Source organism: Stegodyphus dumicola, chromosome X1 (genome assembly GCF_044657685.1).
Source record: "Stegodyphus dumicola isolate Sdum_Otavi_A_Nest chromosome X1, ASM4465768v1".
In the NCBI taxonomy this organism is placed as follows: domain Eukaryota; kingdom Metazoa; phylum Arthropoda; class Arachnida; order Araneae; family Eresidae; genus Stegodyphus; species Stegodyphus dumicola.
This window is the reverse complement of record NC_140780.1, coordinates 198,609,078-198,623,580: the sequence shown is the minus strand read 5'-3', so window position 1 is coordinate 198,623,580 and position 14,503 is coordinate 198,609,078. Positions and strand designations below refer to the sequence as shown.

General features: G+C 31.3%; 1 protein-coding gene across 3 annotated transcripts in view; it reads left to right on the top strand.

The window, feature by feature from the left end:
* Galk (N-acetylgalactosamine kinase) overlaps positions 1 to 14,503 on the top strand; it is an 88,269-nt gene that overhangs the window by 20,594 nt on the left and 53,172 nt on the right. For all 3 annotated transcript variants that reach the window (XR_015038588.1, XR_015038589.1, XM_085807887.1), the window contains exon 2: positions 8,887 to 9,382. Coding sequence is in view for 1 of the 3 variants with exons in the window: in XM_085807887.1 (XP_085664013.1) it covers positions 8,898 to 9,382 (485 nt within the window). In the remaining 2 variants the exon portion in view is untranslated. The remainder of the gene's footprint in view (positions 1 to 8,886; positions 9,383 to 14,503) is intronic.

Here is a 14,503-nt window from a genome sequence, read left to right as displayed (position 1 = left end):
TCATTGCTTTACTAACTTCAATAATTCTTTTATTAGCTAATATGAATGAAAGAAGATTGTCAAAAATGTGACACAGTATACTTCTTACGAACATACGTACCTTTACCAGCATACAGATATTACCGATTGAAATGAAGAAAGATACAGATATTTTACTCCAATCTACATTAAATTAAAAAAAAATATTTAAACTTTCATACATTCCAAAGAATAAACGAAAACTCAATAGATATTGTCATGTTTGTATATATAAGAAAAAAATTTTTATGAATGGTATTTAAAGTAATGCTTAGAACTTCATAAAAGCGAACATTCACTATGTTAATACACATATCATCAGTTATTTACATTAATCAATGTAATATTAATCATTACATGTACTATATGCATATATATTTAAAGTTTAATTGTCTTACAATTGAATAATTAACTATTGAGAGAAAGAGGTTCATATCTTACACTATTTAATTCACATGGAACAAATTTTTCCATCAACCACATTGAACCACGTTTATTAAATTCGCCAAAGCTCTTTTATTTCTGCATTTTCACACTCACGACACATTTTAAATGTAACTATTGATTACGATTTCAAACACCGATATCATAACTCAGTGTGAAACTACATCATAACTCATTTTTTCCCTACTAACTACAATTTTATATATTCAAGAAGTACATCTAAGACATGATCATTTTCTATGTTCTAGCAAATCGATTCAATTGCGAACATACTATTAAGACTTGCGATTTTAGAAGACGCATGTATTAACGATGTCAACGTTTCTTCGTTTTTGTAAGATTCGCATCAAACCATGTCGCATTCGAATGTGGTGTAAGAGATCACTTTTTCTTTTAAACACTTGTAAACAATGGATGCAATTTATAAGAAGAGAAGTATCATGCTGTTTCAAAACATCATCATCAGCATATTTCTGTTTCTTTTGACACCAGCAAAATTAAAAAAAAAAAAAGGTTCGTGAGATTTTCTTCAAATTCTGTTTTACTTGAAAAAATGTCCGAACATTCAATACGATGTAAAGATTCATATTGTTTTAAATTCTTATGCTCACTAAATATTTTTTATCATGATTTACTCTTAAAAGTAACTTTATAAGTTTTCATATCCTTTTTACATGAAAAGAACTTGTGATTATTCACTACAAAATTCTAAGACGAGAAGCTTCGCGACTTTTCAAACTATAAACTTAAATAATTTCTTAGGACATACACTACATCTGATGTTTCTTTCATGAGATTTCAAATATCTCTTCAGATTACTCGTATTCAAGAAACCTTACAAATATATCACATAAGTTCAGCGAATAATCGCTTCATAAACTCTTAAATTTTTAACACGAGTGAATCACTTGAAGCATATACTGCACTGTAAACATACAATACTTAAAAAAATTGTTATAAAAAATAAAAATACATTCATTTCACCAAGAAGCTTTTCTATTTAAATACATTTATTTATTTCCAAAGAACAAGTTTCTGTATTACACTTAAAATACTTAGAATTTTCTTACATTAATTAACATCAAATTAACAGCAATATCCATTTACTGACATTTGATATACATGTTTGCTTTAAAATTAAAACTAAAATTTCAATATATTTCTATTAAAAAAAAACATAAGGAAAAAAAATAGTCATAACATGAAACAAACACAGAAATTTAAATAGAATAGCTGTACTTATATTAATGCATTTTTATAATCTTCATAACATTTCAATTCAAAAAACCTATCACAAAATAAATGAAAAATTTTTTTCTGCCTTAAAGAATCTCTTATATTTTTAAAATTAATACATAAAAATATATCTTCACCAATATATTTAATTCTATTATCAACACTTATTATAATGCAATCATGTCTTGTTTGTGAAGGATGATTTACAATGCAACCTTCGTATTTAAATAGTTTTTTAATCACTGAATTTAATTCAGTTTTGATAGAGTTTATGAGTTCTTTAAAAAGTTCATCATCATCACTTGCCATATCCGAACAATTGTTTTTACATTTGATTTGCAACGGTAAAATAATTTCAAAAATACTTTTATATAAAGTATTAGATACATCAGGAATAATTTCTTTCAATTTTTTAAAATATCACAGTTTACTTTTAGGTACGTAGGTTTTAGTTTAAAAGAATTTTCATCTTGTTTAAAAACTTGTTGAAAAATACACTCACCTTCTTTGTTGAAAACTACCAACTCATTATTGCAAATGATGCTGGCACTCGTATAGACAAGATTAAATTCATATATTTTTGAGGAAAATTCTTGCCATGTTGCAGGAGTTATAACAACACCGCGTGTAGTAGGGTATAATATTTTATTTTGTTCCACACATTCACGTAGATGAATGTTCATTCTGTTTTCAAACTGATTTTTGGACACAAAATATCCCCAACCAAGAGTCCACTGTGCAATCAACTTCGAACTTTCTTTTTTCTGTTCTCGATTATTCGGCATGAAGATATTTTCAGGAACAGATTTCATATAGTGGGCAAACCAGTCATCCTCTGGAAGTTCATCCTCATTATCTTCCAAGCGTCGTTTTTTAATTTTCGAAATTTTTATGTTTCGGAATGTGATACTAATTCTAGGATCTTTAACGTCAGGTTGAGAGGGTATTCCATGCATCCAAAATTGATTCGTTGGGGGTTTCATTACAAGGAGAGTTCCACGAGTTAAGTCCACGCTTCGAGATGTGAAATTTCGCCTGGTAAATACCATTTGACGTTTTGCACCTAAACTGACGATAGGTATATCACTTTCAGGTTCGAGACAAGTTTCATTGTCTTTATGCGTTGAAATTTTCGTCACTCCGTCAGGATAATAGTTCAATAAAGCAAAATTATATTTTTTGCCAGTTATCGTTTCAACATAATCTTTTACATTTAGAAGAGTTTGAGTCCATGGTTCTGCACAAATGCTCGTTCCAGAGAATTCGTAACTAAGTCCTTCATCACCAAAACCGAGTACTTTTCTTCGTGGAACATACTGAGTCCCATTAATTTCAAAACTAATATTTTTAAAATCATAATTTGATAGTTCATCTAGCAAAATATCAGCTTCATTTCGTGAATAAAATTCTTCGTATAATTCCACATTTAACTCTGTATCACATATATTCCTCATATTCGCTTTTGAATCTAACGACAATTCTGAATGATATAGAAATACGTAGCATTCTTAAATAGTAAAAATTATCTAAAAAATACATTAACGAAATGATTTCATCAACACTTATCGTAATACATTCTTGTCATGTCTTGTTTGTGAAGCCAGTCTTTCCGGCGTCATATGTGTAAAAATAATCATGATAGGATAGTGGGAAAGAGTTATAGTGTCCTAATGTTGTTATTCTGAACCTCGATATTACATATATGCATAAGGAGAATCTTAAAAGCATCATCCACTTATCATGATAGAGTAATGGAAAATTTCTAAAACTCTGATAATCATACGCGAAAGAATGTATTATCTTAAGGTTGTTGTTGCTATTCCAAGTTTGACAATACATACAGAAGTGTGCAGCGTCAGTTACAGGTTAAGGGGTGTCTTGAATGGATAAAGGTAATATTTGTGCAAAAATATAGTAGTTCTATTTTGAACTGAGATATAATTCGCTTTTTGTCAATTAACGAAACTTGTAGTATTATTAAACGGAATGTCAGGGAAAGACATTGCGTTTGCATAGTGAATTATGAAGGTATTGAAAGGTAGTAAAGAAGGTGAATGAAAGAATTAATTTGAACAAATAAGGTAAGGCTATCATTAAAAGAAAAAACTGTTCAAAAGATGTATGTTAGAATTAAAAGTAAGATGTTAAAATTTAAAAAGATGTAACAGAGTAAAACCAAAGAATACTGGTAATTCCCATCTGGAAAACAGTAATTTGAGTACGATATTGAAAAAGTTGGTTTTAAGAATTTCTTTATGCATGTGATGTAAAACAATTGCTAGTTTATCATGAGTGCTGACATAGGTGCAATTAGTGCAGGAAAAATAGTAAAATTAGTATAGTCAGTGTCTCTAAAACATGAAAAAATAATAGTGTGAGCAGTGTAAATTCATTTGAAGTACTGAAATATGACATAGACTAAATATCAGAAAATGTAAGAAATATTTTGGTATGTGTGGATGAAACACTGAACGTGGTTGTAAAATTAGAAATGAAAATTATCAACACACTTAAAGGTAATCGGGATTTAAAACTAAACATGATGTTAGAAACTTTGAAGACCATAAAACTATATGAGAAAGAAATGCATTTAGATATAAATGGTATTAAACTGTAAAGTTGTGAATGGAAATTTCTGAGTAAAACCTGTAGATGATCTATTATGATCGGAGAATAAAACAAGTATTTTAAAAATTGAAAGGAAATGTTTGAATATGGAGTAAATGAAAACAATTCATATCGTTAAAATGAATAAAAAGGGATAAAATGTTGGAATTACGAGTTATGACACGGAAATAAAAACATTATATATATTATATATTAAATAAGTTAAACTAGAATTAAGAAATATAAACACAGAAGGGAAATCGTGAACGTAAAAAAAGCAATTAAGAGTTATAGACTTACGTTTTTAAAAAAAATATTCGGTAATGTAAGGAAGATATTGTTGAACATGTGAAAGAAATTAGAAATTCTGTAGACAATTTAGTAAAAGAACTAAGATCACGAAAAATAAACGTTTCTTTTTAAATAGAATTTCAAACCACTAAGTTAAAGTGTGTATGGAATACTAGAATGGTTTAAAAAGAGTAAATGAAGTTAAAATTCAGAAAATATTGAACATTATAACGTTAAAAAAAGTGTGAAATTGCATCTAAAATTAAGTAATGTAACAAGTAAACAGCACGTGCGGGAACGTTTGTGAAATATAACGTATAAGTTAAAAATCAGGGTATTCTGAAATTTATGAAAGGTATGAAAAAAAAAATAGTATGTGGAAATTAAATAAAATAGTACAAATTAGAAACGTTAAGTATTAAAAAAATATGACAGTAAATGAGTATGTTATTATGAAACAGAAAACCTGAGAAATAAGTTAAAGTTTCATGGAAAACTAGAAAGGATAAAAGTATCAGAATAAATTGATGAGGCGATTCAGATTCCATTTTCTTATATAGGCTTTTTTACCTGAATCTGAATGTATCACATCAGCTTAGTGGTTAAAATCTTCAAACTACTGAGCTGGTGAGATATTTAGTTTGAGAGTTCAATTCTATATTTTGAATAATAGAACATTTTTTTTTAAAAAGAAATTTCTAAAATAAATTATTTTCTTTTTTCGTCCCTAGAGGACGCCATGAGAAATTCCTAAATAGATTATTTTCATTTTTCATCCCTAGAGGATGCCATGACCCCGTTGCCAATTTAAAAAAAACTAACTTTAAATGAAAAGCAGGAGGTCTATAACTCAATCAGCAATCTACCAACACCTCAACTCCACTCGTGACCACGCCTCCTATTGTGATGACGTTGCCTTTGCCCCCGCCTTCTGTGTGACGTCATTGACCACGCCCACACCTCACACCCCGTGTCGCAGAACCCCCACTTTTTATCTACTTTCGGTCACCAGATGGGGTATTCTTTGTTTACATTCAGAAGCTCGCTTGACAGTGTTCTGATAGTATTTCGACATACGACAGTTCCATAAAAATCGAAAAAGGGACACTTTCGCATGAAAGAAACATTCATAGTGTGATGGATAATAGCAATTTGTATAGTTTAGTGACATTTACGCGAAAATCACATCTTGGTTATTTTTCGATAACTAACTACAGCGATTTTGATTATGAATTTGTTTTATAAAATTCTAAGCTGTTGAACTACAAAAATATAAATTTTAACAAAAATGTTATGCTTAAAGAATGAAAAATACCTTACGGTACCTTTAAAATTGTATACGTCTTTCGATACCCTTGATAGAGTATTCGCTACTTTTATGCTCCAGACGCCAAAATGTTTTAAATAAAATAAATTTTTTTTACATCCATTTATTATTGTAACATGTACCTTTTAAATTTTTTCAGAGTAGAGGCTTTACTGCTGCTCATTTTAAACTCATCATTTTAATTTTATATATCTGAAAAATAATCCCTTTGGGCTTACACGTTTTACTTATTTGGGTTAATTAAAAATAAAATATAGTGAATGCACAGAAATTAAAGATTTGCACATGCCGGAAATGAAAAATATGAAATATGTATGGGTATTTATGCATGTACTTGCAAAAAGCATGTATCTGCCTTTAACAAAATACATAAATATTCATTAAATTACTTATAAATGTATTTGAAATGAAGAATTTATTCATTTATAAACAACTGTGAAGAAATCTAATTATTAAATGTATCTAATTTATAACGATTATAAATGTTATATAAATATATAATAACCTTAGTATTGAATTCTAAACATAAATTGAAATCCTGTTGACAAATACGTTATAAAACTATTTAAGCAAGAATTGTTCGTACTGGAAAGCAATCTGTTAAAAGGCATTGTAAAAGCAAATGCTATGAGATGCGCACTTAAGAAAGCAATAGTTTTGAATATGTATTGTTGAAATTAATGGTAAAAAAAATCTGATAAATATAATTAAAAGAATTATTCCCCTTACATTTTATAATAACTCAGTTACAAGTTTTAAATAATACTTAAAAAAATCCTTATTTTATTCCCTTTCAGAAATGTTCAGAGAAAGTTAAGTACTATTTAAGGTATTTCGCTAATTTCTAATAATTCTCTAATTTAAAATGAACCGAATAGAGCATTAATTATAAATTGACTTATATTTTTCGATTTAGCCTCAGAAGATGCCTCAGAAGCCAAAAAATCATGTCATATTTAAGAAAGTATTTTAGGAAGAAGCTCTATAAATAGAAAAGAAATAAAGCAAAATTTTAATATTAATAATACAATAAACTTTGATCTTAATTTTTGTACCTTAATCGAATTACCTTAAATTTTTTTTTTCTAATGTAATTAGCGAAAACTTGTGAAAATATTTCATTCAAATTAAACCATTTTGAGAAAAGTGTTTTGCGAAAAGTATAGCATTTAATTCCGTTCAGAATGAAATGTTTATTAAAAATATGTTGTTTTCATATACTTAGGACTCTGAAGTGTTGTGGAAAAAAAAATGTACATTTATATGTATATTTACGACGTAATTACAAAATATTTACATCCGATCGCGTCAAAACCCATTGAACTTAATGGTAAATGACCCAATGCTTTGGTCGCCACGTAGGGATCGCCAGTGCTTCAGAGCAGGGTACGGGAGAAACCTGTTTAGGGCCAGTCAATCTCACTTCCTACCTCCATGGATTACAGACATTTATCCCTCTGGCTTAGATCCCCATGCAAAGTGCAATGTAAAAAAGTGCAAAACATGTTAAAGAATATAACTTAAAACATTTATGAAACACTAAACAATAAAGTAAAAAAGGCAAGTTAAAAACAACACAAATAAGGAAAATATCAATCTCCGTTAGTCTTCAGATAAGGAATGGCCTTTATATAGTGTGTAGTAGGTTATTGTGTTTTTGGTTATTTTTTGTTTTTGTGCATATAAAACGATACAACGACCGGCTGCAGGTATTTTTTAAAATTTTCTTCTGTGTAATATAAATACGGATCAATTTCGCTTAGAAAGTCCTCCGTGAAGGTAAATTAGTCCCACCAGCGGCCGAGCGGTAAAGTCGCTAAACACTATTAGCTCGGTCCGAGGTTTGAATTCCGCGAACGGCATGGGCGTTATCGTACTTTTTCTTCAGTGTAACGAGCGGTAAAGTCGCCGAACACTGGTAGTTGGGTCCGAGGTTCGAATCCCGCGAACGGGCTGGCTGCATGGGTGTTTTCGTGGTTTTCCCCATGTGTAACGTGTATACGAGCCAGTTCCCCTTAGAAAGTTCTCCACGAAGGCATCCCTCCCCTTAGGCAGATAGCCCTAGTGTGCTTTGCCATAATTAAATATACCAAATAAATATACCTTCAGTGTAACATATATATGAACCAGTTTCCCTTAGAAAGTCCTCCACGAAGGCATCCTAAAAAAAAAAGTATTTCTACCCTTGGACGGCTAATCCTCATGCGTATTCTGTGAAACAATTTTCCGCTGGTAAGGACAGAGCAGCCGTTTTCTAAATTTAAATGAAACAGGAACGGGATTCTATGTGTAGCAGAAATTTAAACTGAGCAAAATAAAGGAAAAAGAATTAGATTTTTATGATATGGTCGAGAAGAAATTAGAAAGTATGCACATTATATTTTAAAATTTTAGTAGTCTCTTCGATTAATAATCTTTTGGTAGTTTTAAGCATATTTTGGTTCAAAAATCAAGTGTTCACGTAAATTCTTATATAACATACTATTTTTAACTCTGATCAGCTTTAAAAATTTGTAAAGGCTGATAATTAGCGTAGTGTACATTAGCAATTATTGGAATTGACATAAGAAAGATAAGACTTAACGGAAATGTAATGCTATTCAGATGCAGGGAAGGAGGTAAGTGTGATAACGCTTTGTGGATGGGAAATTTATAGTATTAAAGTTTGCATTGTAATTTTTACGTTTAAAGCTTTATTATTGGATAGTGTCTGGGTAATTCCTAGGCAACGCCGTCCTGAAACAGCACACCCTAGACTCAGATTCAGGGGATGCCGCCTGGAACGCATTGCGTTCGTTATCAAGGCATGACTGTACTATATTATAGTGAATGTTTTCAAATATAAATGATATGCTGATTGCATGTCTTTTTTTTTTTTTTTTTTTTCTCTTAAGATAATTTCTGAATGTGACGTTCGGATTGTTAAATGCATTTTTACTAATATAGGCCTTTTTTTTTTCCAGGTTAATGCAACATGGATTGTGTTCCTGTTCTTCCAGTACATAAAGCTAATAACGAAACTAAATATCATGAAATAGCGAAGTATTTTACGTCATGTTTTGGTAGCTCGCCGCAATTTTTTGCCAGAGTGCCAGGTAGAGTGAACTTGATCGGTGAACATATTGATTACTGTGGATTTTCTGTCCTGCCTATGGCGATAGATCAAGATATTGTGTTGGCTGTTGGAATAAATTATGGTGATATTTTAAATCTTATTAATTTCCATGGTGATAAATATGAAAAATTTTCTTCTTCAGTTAAGGATTTAAATATCGATACATCTTCTCCTCGTTGGTATCATTACTTCATTTGTGGGTTCAGAGGCATCGCAGAGAAATACGACATACCTTTCAAAGGTTTGGATGTTGTTGTTAAAGGAATAATACCACCTTCATCTGGTTTGTCAAGTTCAAGTGCTTTAGTGTGTGCAAGTGCATTAGCTACATCTTTTGCAAACAGGTAACTTTATCTTGAATTTGATGATTAGACAAAAAGGTTCACTTTATAATACTGGCCGTCAAAGGTGCCGGCGTCTTTTGTGAGACGGCCAGCATTCGAAAAGACAGAAACCTTCATAAAGATGCTCCAGTATAAAAGCTTCCACACTTTCTGAATATCAGCTTTAACTCCTAAAAAGTAACTTTCATAAAGATGCGAAAGCCTTTATGGCGAGCATTCCTTATGAAAGTTTCTGTGTTTTCGAACTGCCGCTAACTTGTCGGTTCGTGCCAAAATCTTTGACAGATTACTGTTATGGAGGCGTTCTGGGGAAAATAGATTTTTATTCAATGCACTACATTATTATAAACTAGAGTTTCTCAACAAGTGTGCCGCAAGAGAAAAGTGTAATGAGAAAGATGAGGAAATGTGCATTATGCCGCAAACAGAAAATAACGTACTATTGTACGAGCCGTAAAGTTTGATATAAACAGTTACCAAATTGGATTTTTGAGTTTGTATTACAATATACATATATATATGTGTGTGTATCTTAACATTTATAAAGTCCGATTTTTTTTTATTAATGTTTACATACGTAGAAGCGCAACCACCTTATTGTAGTTTGGTGATTTTTTGTGGAAAGAGCAGTAACTTATAATTTCAAAAAATAATTTGTTACATACGTGCATAATGCATACATACTTTACGTTTTAATTAGGTATTTATCCCGTAAAACAAGATATTAAAAATAGATAAAAAGATATTGAATAAATATATGTATTATACAAACGATTTGATTACATGTTTACTTTGAATTTCAAATTATTAAAATCAAATTGTCATACTTGCAAGCATAAGAATGACTAAAAATTCAGTGTGGTATGATATACCAATGAAGCATGGTACTGCACAAAGTCCAACATTACATTTCCTGCAATAGTATCTTGTTTCTTTCCTTATCTTTTTACCCCTCTCATCTTTTTTACTGCAAGAAACGGCGTAATTTCTACAAGGGCCCGCTTTCTTTTCTGTCGGTGGTACAAATTCAGGGAAGAGCCTTTCGGTTAGTCCCAAAGGCCCAGGTCGGTAATCAGGCCGGCGTATTCTTTTGGGTAACACTTTTGAATGGTATTTTTCAATTAATTTTTCCACAAGCATTTTACGGAATTCCAAATGGTCCCGTTTTCCTCCCCCCCTTTTATTATTATTATTATTATTTTTTTTTTAATAGTACAAATGAATTCCATACGGATATATCCACAAGATGGAAAACTATTTTCTTATAGTACATTTTTCTTTGTTTTCTTGTTGGGTAATCGTGGAGAAGCCGATCAACGCCTCCCATTGTTATCAATTACAGCTTTCGGCTTCTTTATTTGAGTACTGTCATTGGCTGTTTTACTTGTATTTTCCTGCTGTGTGTTATGGATTGTTGAAAGCATACAGACATATTTTTTGTCCTTCCACTTCATCACCATTACTTTCCCTCTTTGAAACGCTATAAGATCACCCTTTTTCAATTTTTTATTTCTAATTTCAGATGGAACTTCTTTTCTGATACTTTTCAGAGTACCGTAGGTATCTGTTTGGCGTTTTACTAGGAAATCCGCTAATTAAGGAGAAGTATAAAAGTTGTCAATCGTCAAAAAGTACCCCCTTTATCTAATAATGGTTCAACCAGTGACACCACCACCTGAGCTGATACCGGCATTTCTCGATATGCATCGCTCATATTCGTTCCTTTTCCGATATATATAATGGATGAATATAAGTAACCTGTTTTTGATTCGCAAAGAAGGTACATCTTTATTCCGAAACGAGATCGTTTAAGTGGTATATATTGCTTCCATTTTATTCGCCCTTTATACAGTATTAGACTTTCGTCTATTGTGATATCTCTTTCCGGTGTATATAGAGAAGAACACTTTTTATTTATATGGCCAAATACAGGCCATATCTTATTGAGCTTGGGATGGGGGTGAATCTCAGCATCGTAAGTTTCATTGTTAGACAAGTGAAGATATCTTTTTATCTCAGAATAACAACGAAAACTAAGGAGCTCGAGCAAAATAGGTGATTGAAAAATTTCAACTTTTGACCAATACATCCTTATTTCAGGCTTTCTAATTATACCTTGTAGTATAAATATGGCTTAAAAAATATATAATTCTTCCATGGTAATCGGTGACCATTGGTTCTGTGATGATCCTGGATGTTGAAATGCATATCTATTTGTTTCAGTTAGAATTATGTCCATGAAATAGTTATCAAAAAATAATTCAAAGTGTGACAAAACATCATAGCAGTCTGTCAAAGTAAAAGAACAGCCAGGGTTTGCTTCAAATCGAAATATCGGTGGTGCAACGTTTGGTTGATTTGTACTAATTTTGATACCAGTTTCTTTCTTGCTATATCCAAAATATCGTCATCATTATCTTCCGATTCACTTCCATTATTCAAGAAATCATCACTTTAATCGCTGAAATTGTCTGATAAGTTGGCATATTCAAAATCATCATCGTCAGAGCCGCTCATTATCAGATAACTTTTTCCAAACAATTACAAAAACGCTTAGTAAAAGTTAATTTGTGGTTAACTGTTATTTTTATATTTTACGTAATAAAAATGGATATATTACCTTTTCCACACCAAACAACTGCTTTATAATAAAGAATTTCTAGCAAACTTATAACCGCTTGGTTTACACAAGGAAAATGCTGCATAGTGGTGCCATCTATGTTAAGTTTAATTATAATGTAGCCTATCTATTTTTACTGGAGCGGATCTCAGACGGGCATTAAAAATAAAATGACGCGAAATACAAGAGCGGCCGTCTGAAACACGGGCATGTGCAAATTTGTCGGTAACTTTCGCCCGTGTCAGACAGGGGCAAATGCGTTAAGAGCACTAATCCACTTCATTCTGAGTTTTGCCTCATGTAAAGAGCAGAAAGTATGCTGCATCCATCATTATTTGAAGATTTTTTTAGAATAAATTTCAGTTTCTTAAAATAACATTTACGTTTCAGAATATTTGCTGCTGCATTCCCAGTGGACATCAGGCTTACATGAGAATTGGCAAATGAAATATATAAAGTTGAAATCTTTATGCAGCATAAGTTTATTTAATAGAACTTCTATAAATTGTACTTATCTAAGTAAAAGGTTTAGTACTTTGAGGAAATGATATATTCATGATATCTCTTGTTGAGAGCATTTATATTTGTGAGCAACTTTTATCCTTTATGGAGCATTCAGAATATAAAATAAGAATAAAATTCAGACACAAATTTTGAATATACTCTTCGCAATTGCCGCCACGTCTATTAGATTAGATATAAATCCTGCAGTATTTAAAACACATATTTAATGTTTGCATTAAAAATATCGTGTGCAAAATTTTTTCATAAAAATCTTGTTTTGGGCTAAAAAGCAAGTGTAATTTTATCAGGCGTAATAGTTACATAGGTGATACTGTGGTTAATAGTAAATGTAAAATGTACATGTCACGCCCTTGGTATATTTTTGTAAGGCTATGAAGCTCAGAATTTCCAAAACATTGGACGCTTTTACGATAAAGGAAGTGCAAAACCGGCTACGTGTTGGAAGCTTTTATTTTGTAAGACAGATTATAGGAATCGTGATTAACTTGTAAACCTTTATGCTGAAAACTCAACGACAATTGTGATTTCTCTCCTTGCCTTTACTTTTGCCGAGTTTATTAAAATTTTAGCCACTGTCTCACCACAAAAATGTCTAAGTTCCATTATGGGAATCATGAGTCTGGACTGCGGTATTCATATTTGGCCCAAACTGATACCATGCCGACTCGTAATGTTTTAAGTTTGACCTGATACTGTGACCACGAATCCGACCCCTGTATTCATGTTTAGCCCAAAATTGCGACTACGCGTTAATGCTAGTTACTGTATGGCAAGGGGTTAACAGTTTTCTTTTTCAGAAATATCTAATGGTAAATAGATTAATATTCTTAAGGCCCGTTTCCATTACTGCGTTGCCGATGTAGTGCGTATGCATTTCTCCAATCAGCAAGCGAAGATTGACCATCTGCAATCCGGTGACGGACCGGTGACGGACGGATGAAGTTCAGCGATGTTCAACTTCTATCCGTACGTCTGCGGAAGCGTTGGGGTCACGTGGCAGAAAAGGAAGCAATCAGGTGTTGTCACCAAAAATTAATGGCGACAAAAGTAGCCATGAACGCTGGATTAGGGAAAGAATGTTTTGCTGAAAAATACTTATTTCTGAAACATTATAGCGAGAAATCTGCATACTGAAATAGGCAACAATCAGCTGAATTTGGTTAAAAATAAAGAAAAAATACGATAACTGCAACTAACAGTACTAGTTCGTAGAAAGAGCAGTGATGACTGTCAAGAAAATCAAGTGCAAAAATACCATAATTCCAAGTCCATAAAACAGCAAAATTTGTCATGACAATTATTTCCTCGTTCTGTATTCTCATTTACTGTTAATGAAAATGAACGTCTGACTATATCAAACTGCTATAGCAAATCAGATACGGCATTAAAAGATTTTTTTTTTCTTTTGAAACAGGTAAAAATTAATAACGTTATTTATAAATTATATTTGATAGCCTTTTCAATATTCTACTGCATTAAAAGGGATGTTAAATTTTTATTTCTCTATTTATGAATATACCTTTTTGTCTTGCATGTATTGGTAAGTACATCTTTCACTTGGCATATATTTTTAGCAGTCTGTCTGACTTCAATCGGTATGCCACTTTAAAATTATGTTTTTGTAAGAAATGCCTTAGAAGCTGAAGAACAAATTCTGGTGAATGTTTTAGAGCATGGGTGTCTAAACTATGATTGTTTGAGGGCCGCATTGCAAAGAAAAAAATCTGCGGCTTTGCAGATTTTTTTCTTTGCATACATACAATATTTTTAACAAATTGAAATAAAATTAACTCTATGTTGTCTTATTAAAATATATTAACTTCTTTTTATTATTAATTTTTTTAATTTGAATTAGATATGTATAGGACATATTTATTATTAATTTGTAAAAGTTTCGTTTCATTCAGTTTGGATTTCATAAAGATTGAAAAAATTCAAATTAATGAGAGGAATATATTTGCTTTTGTTGAACAAGC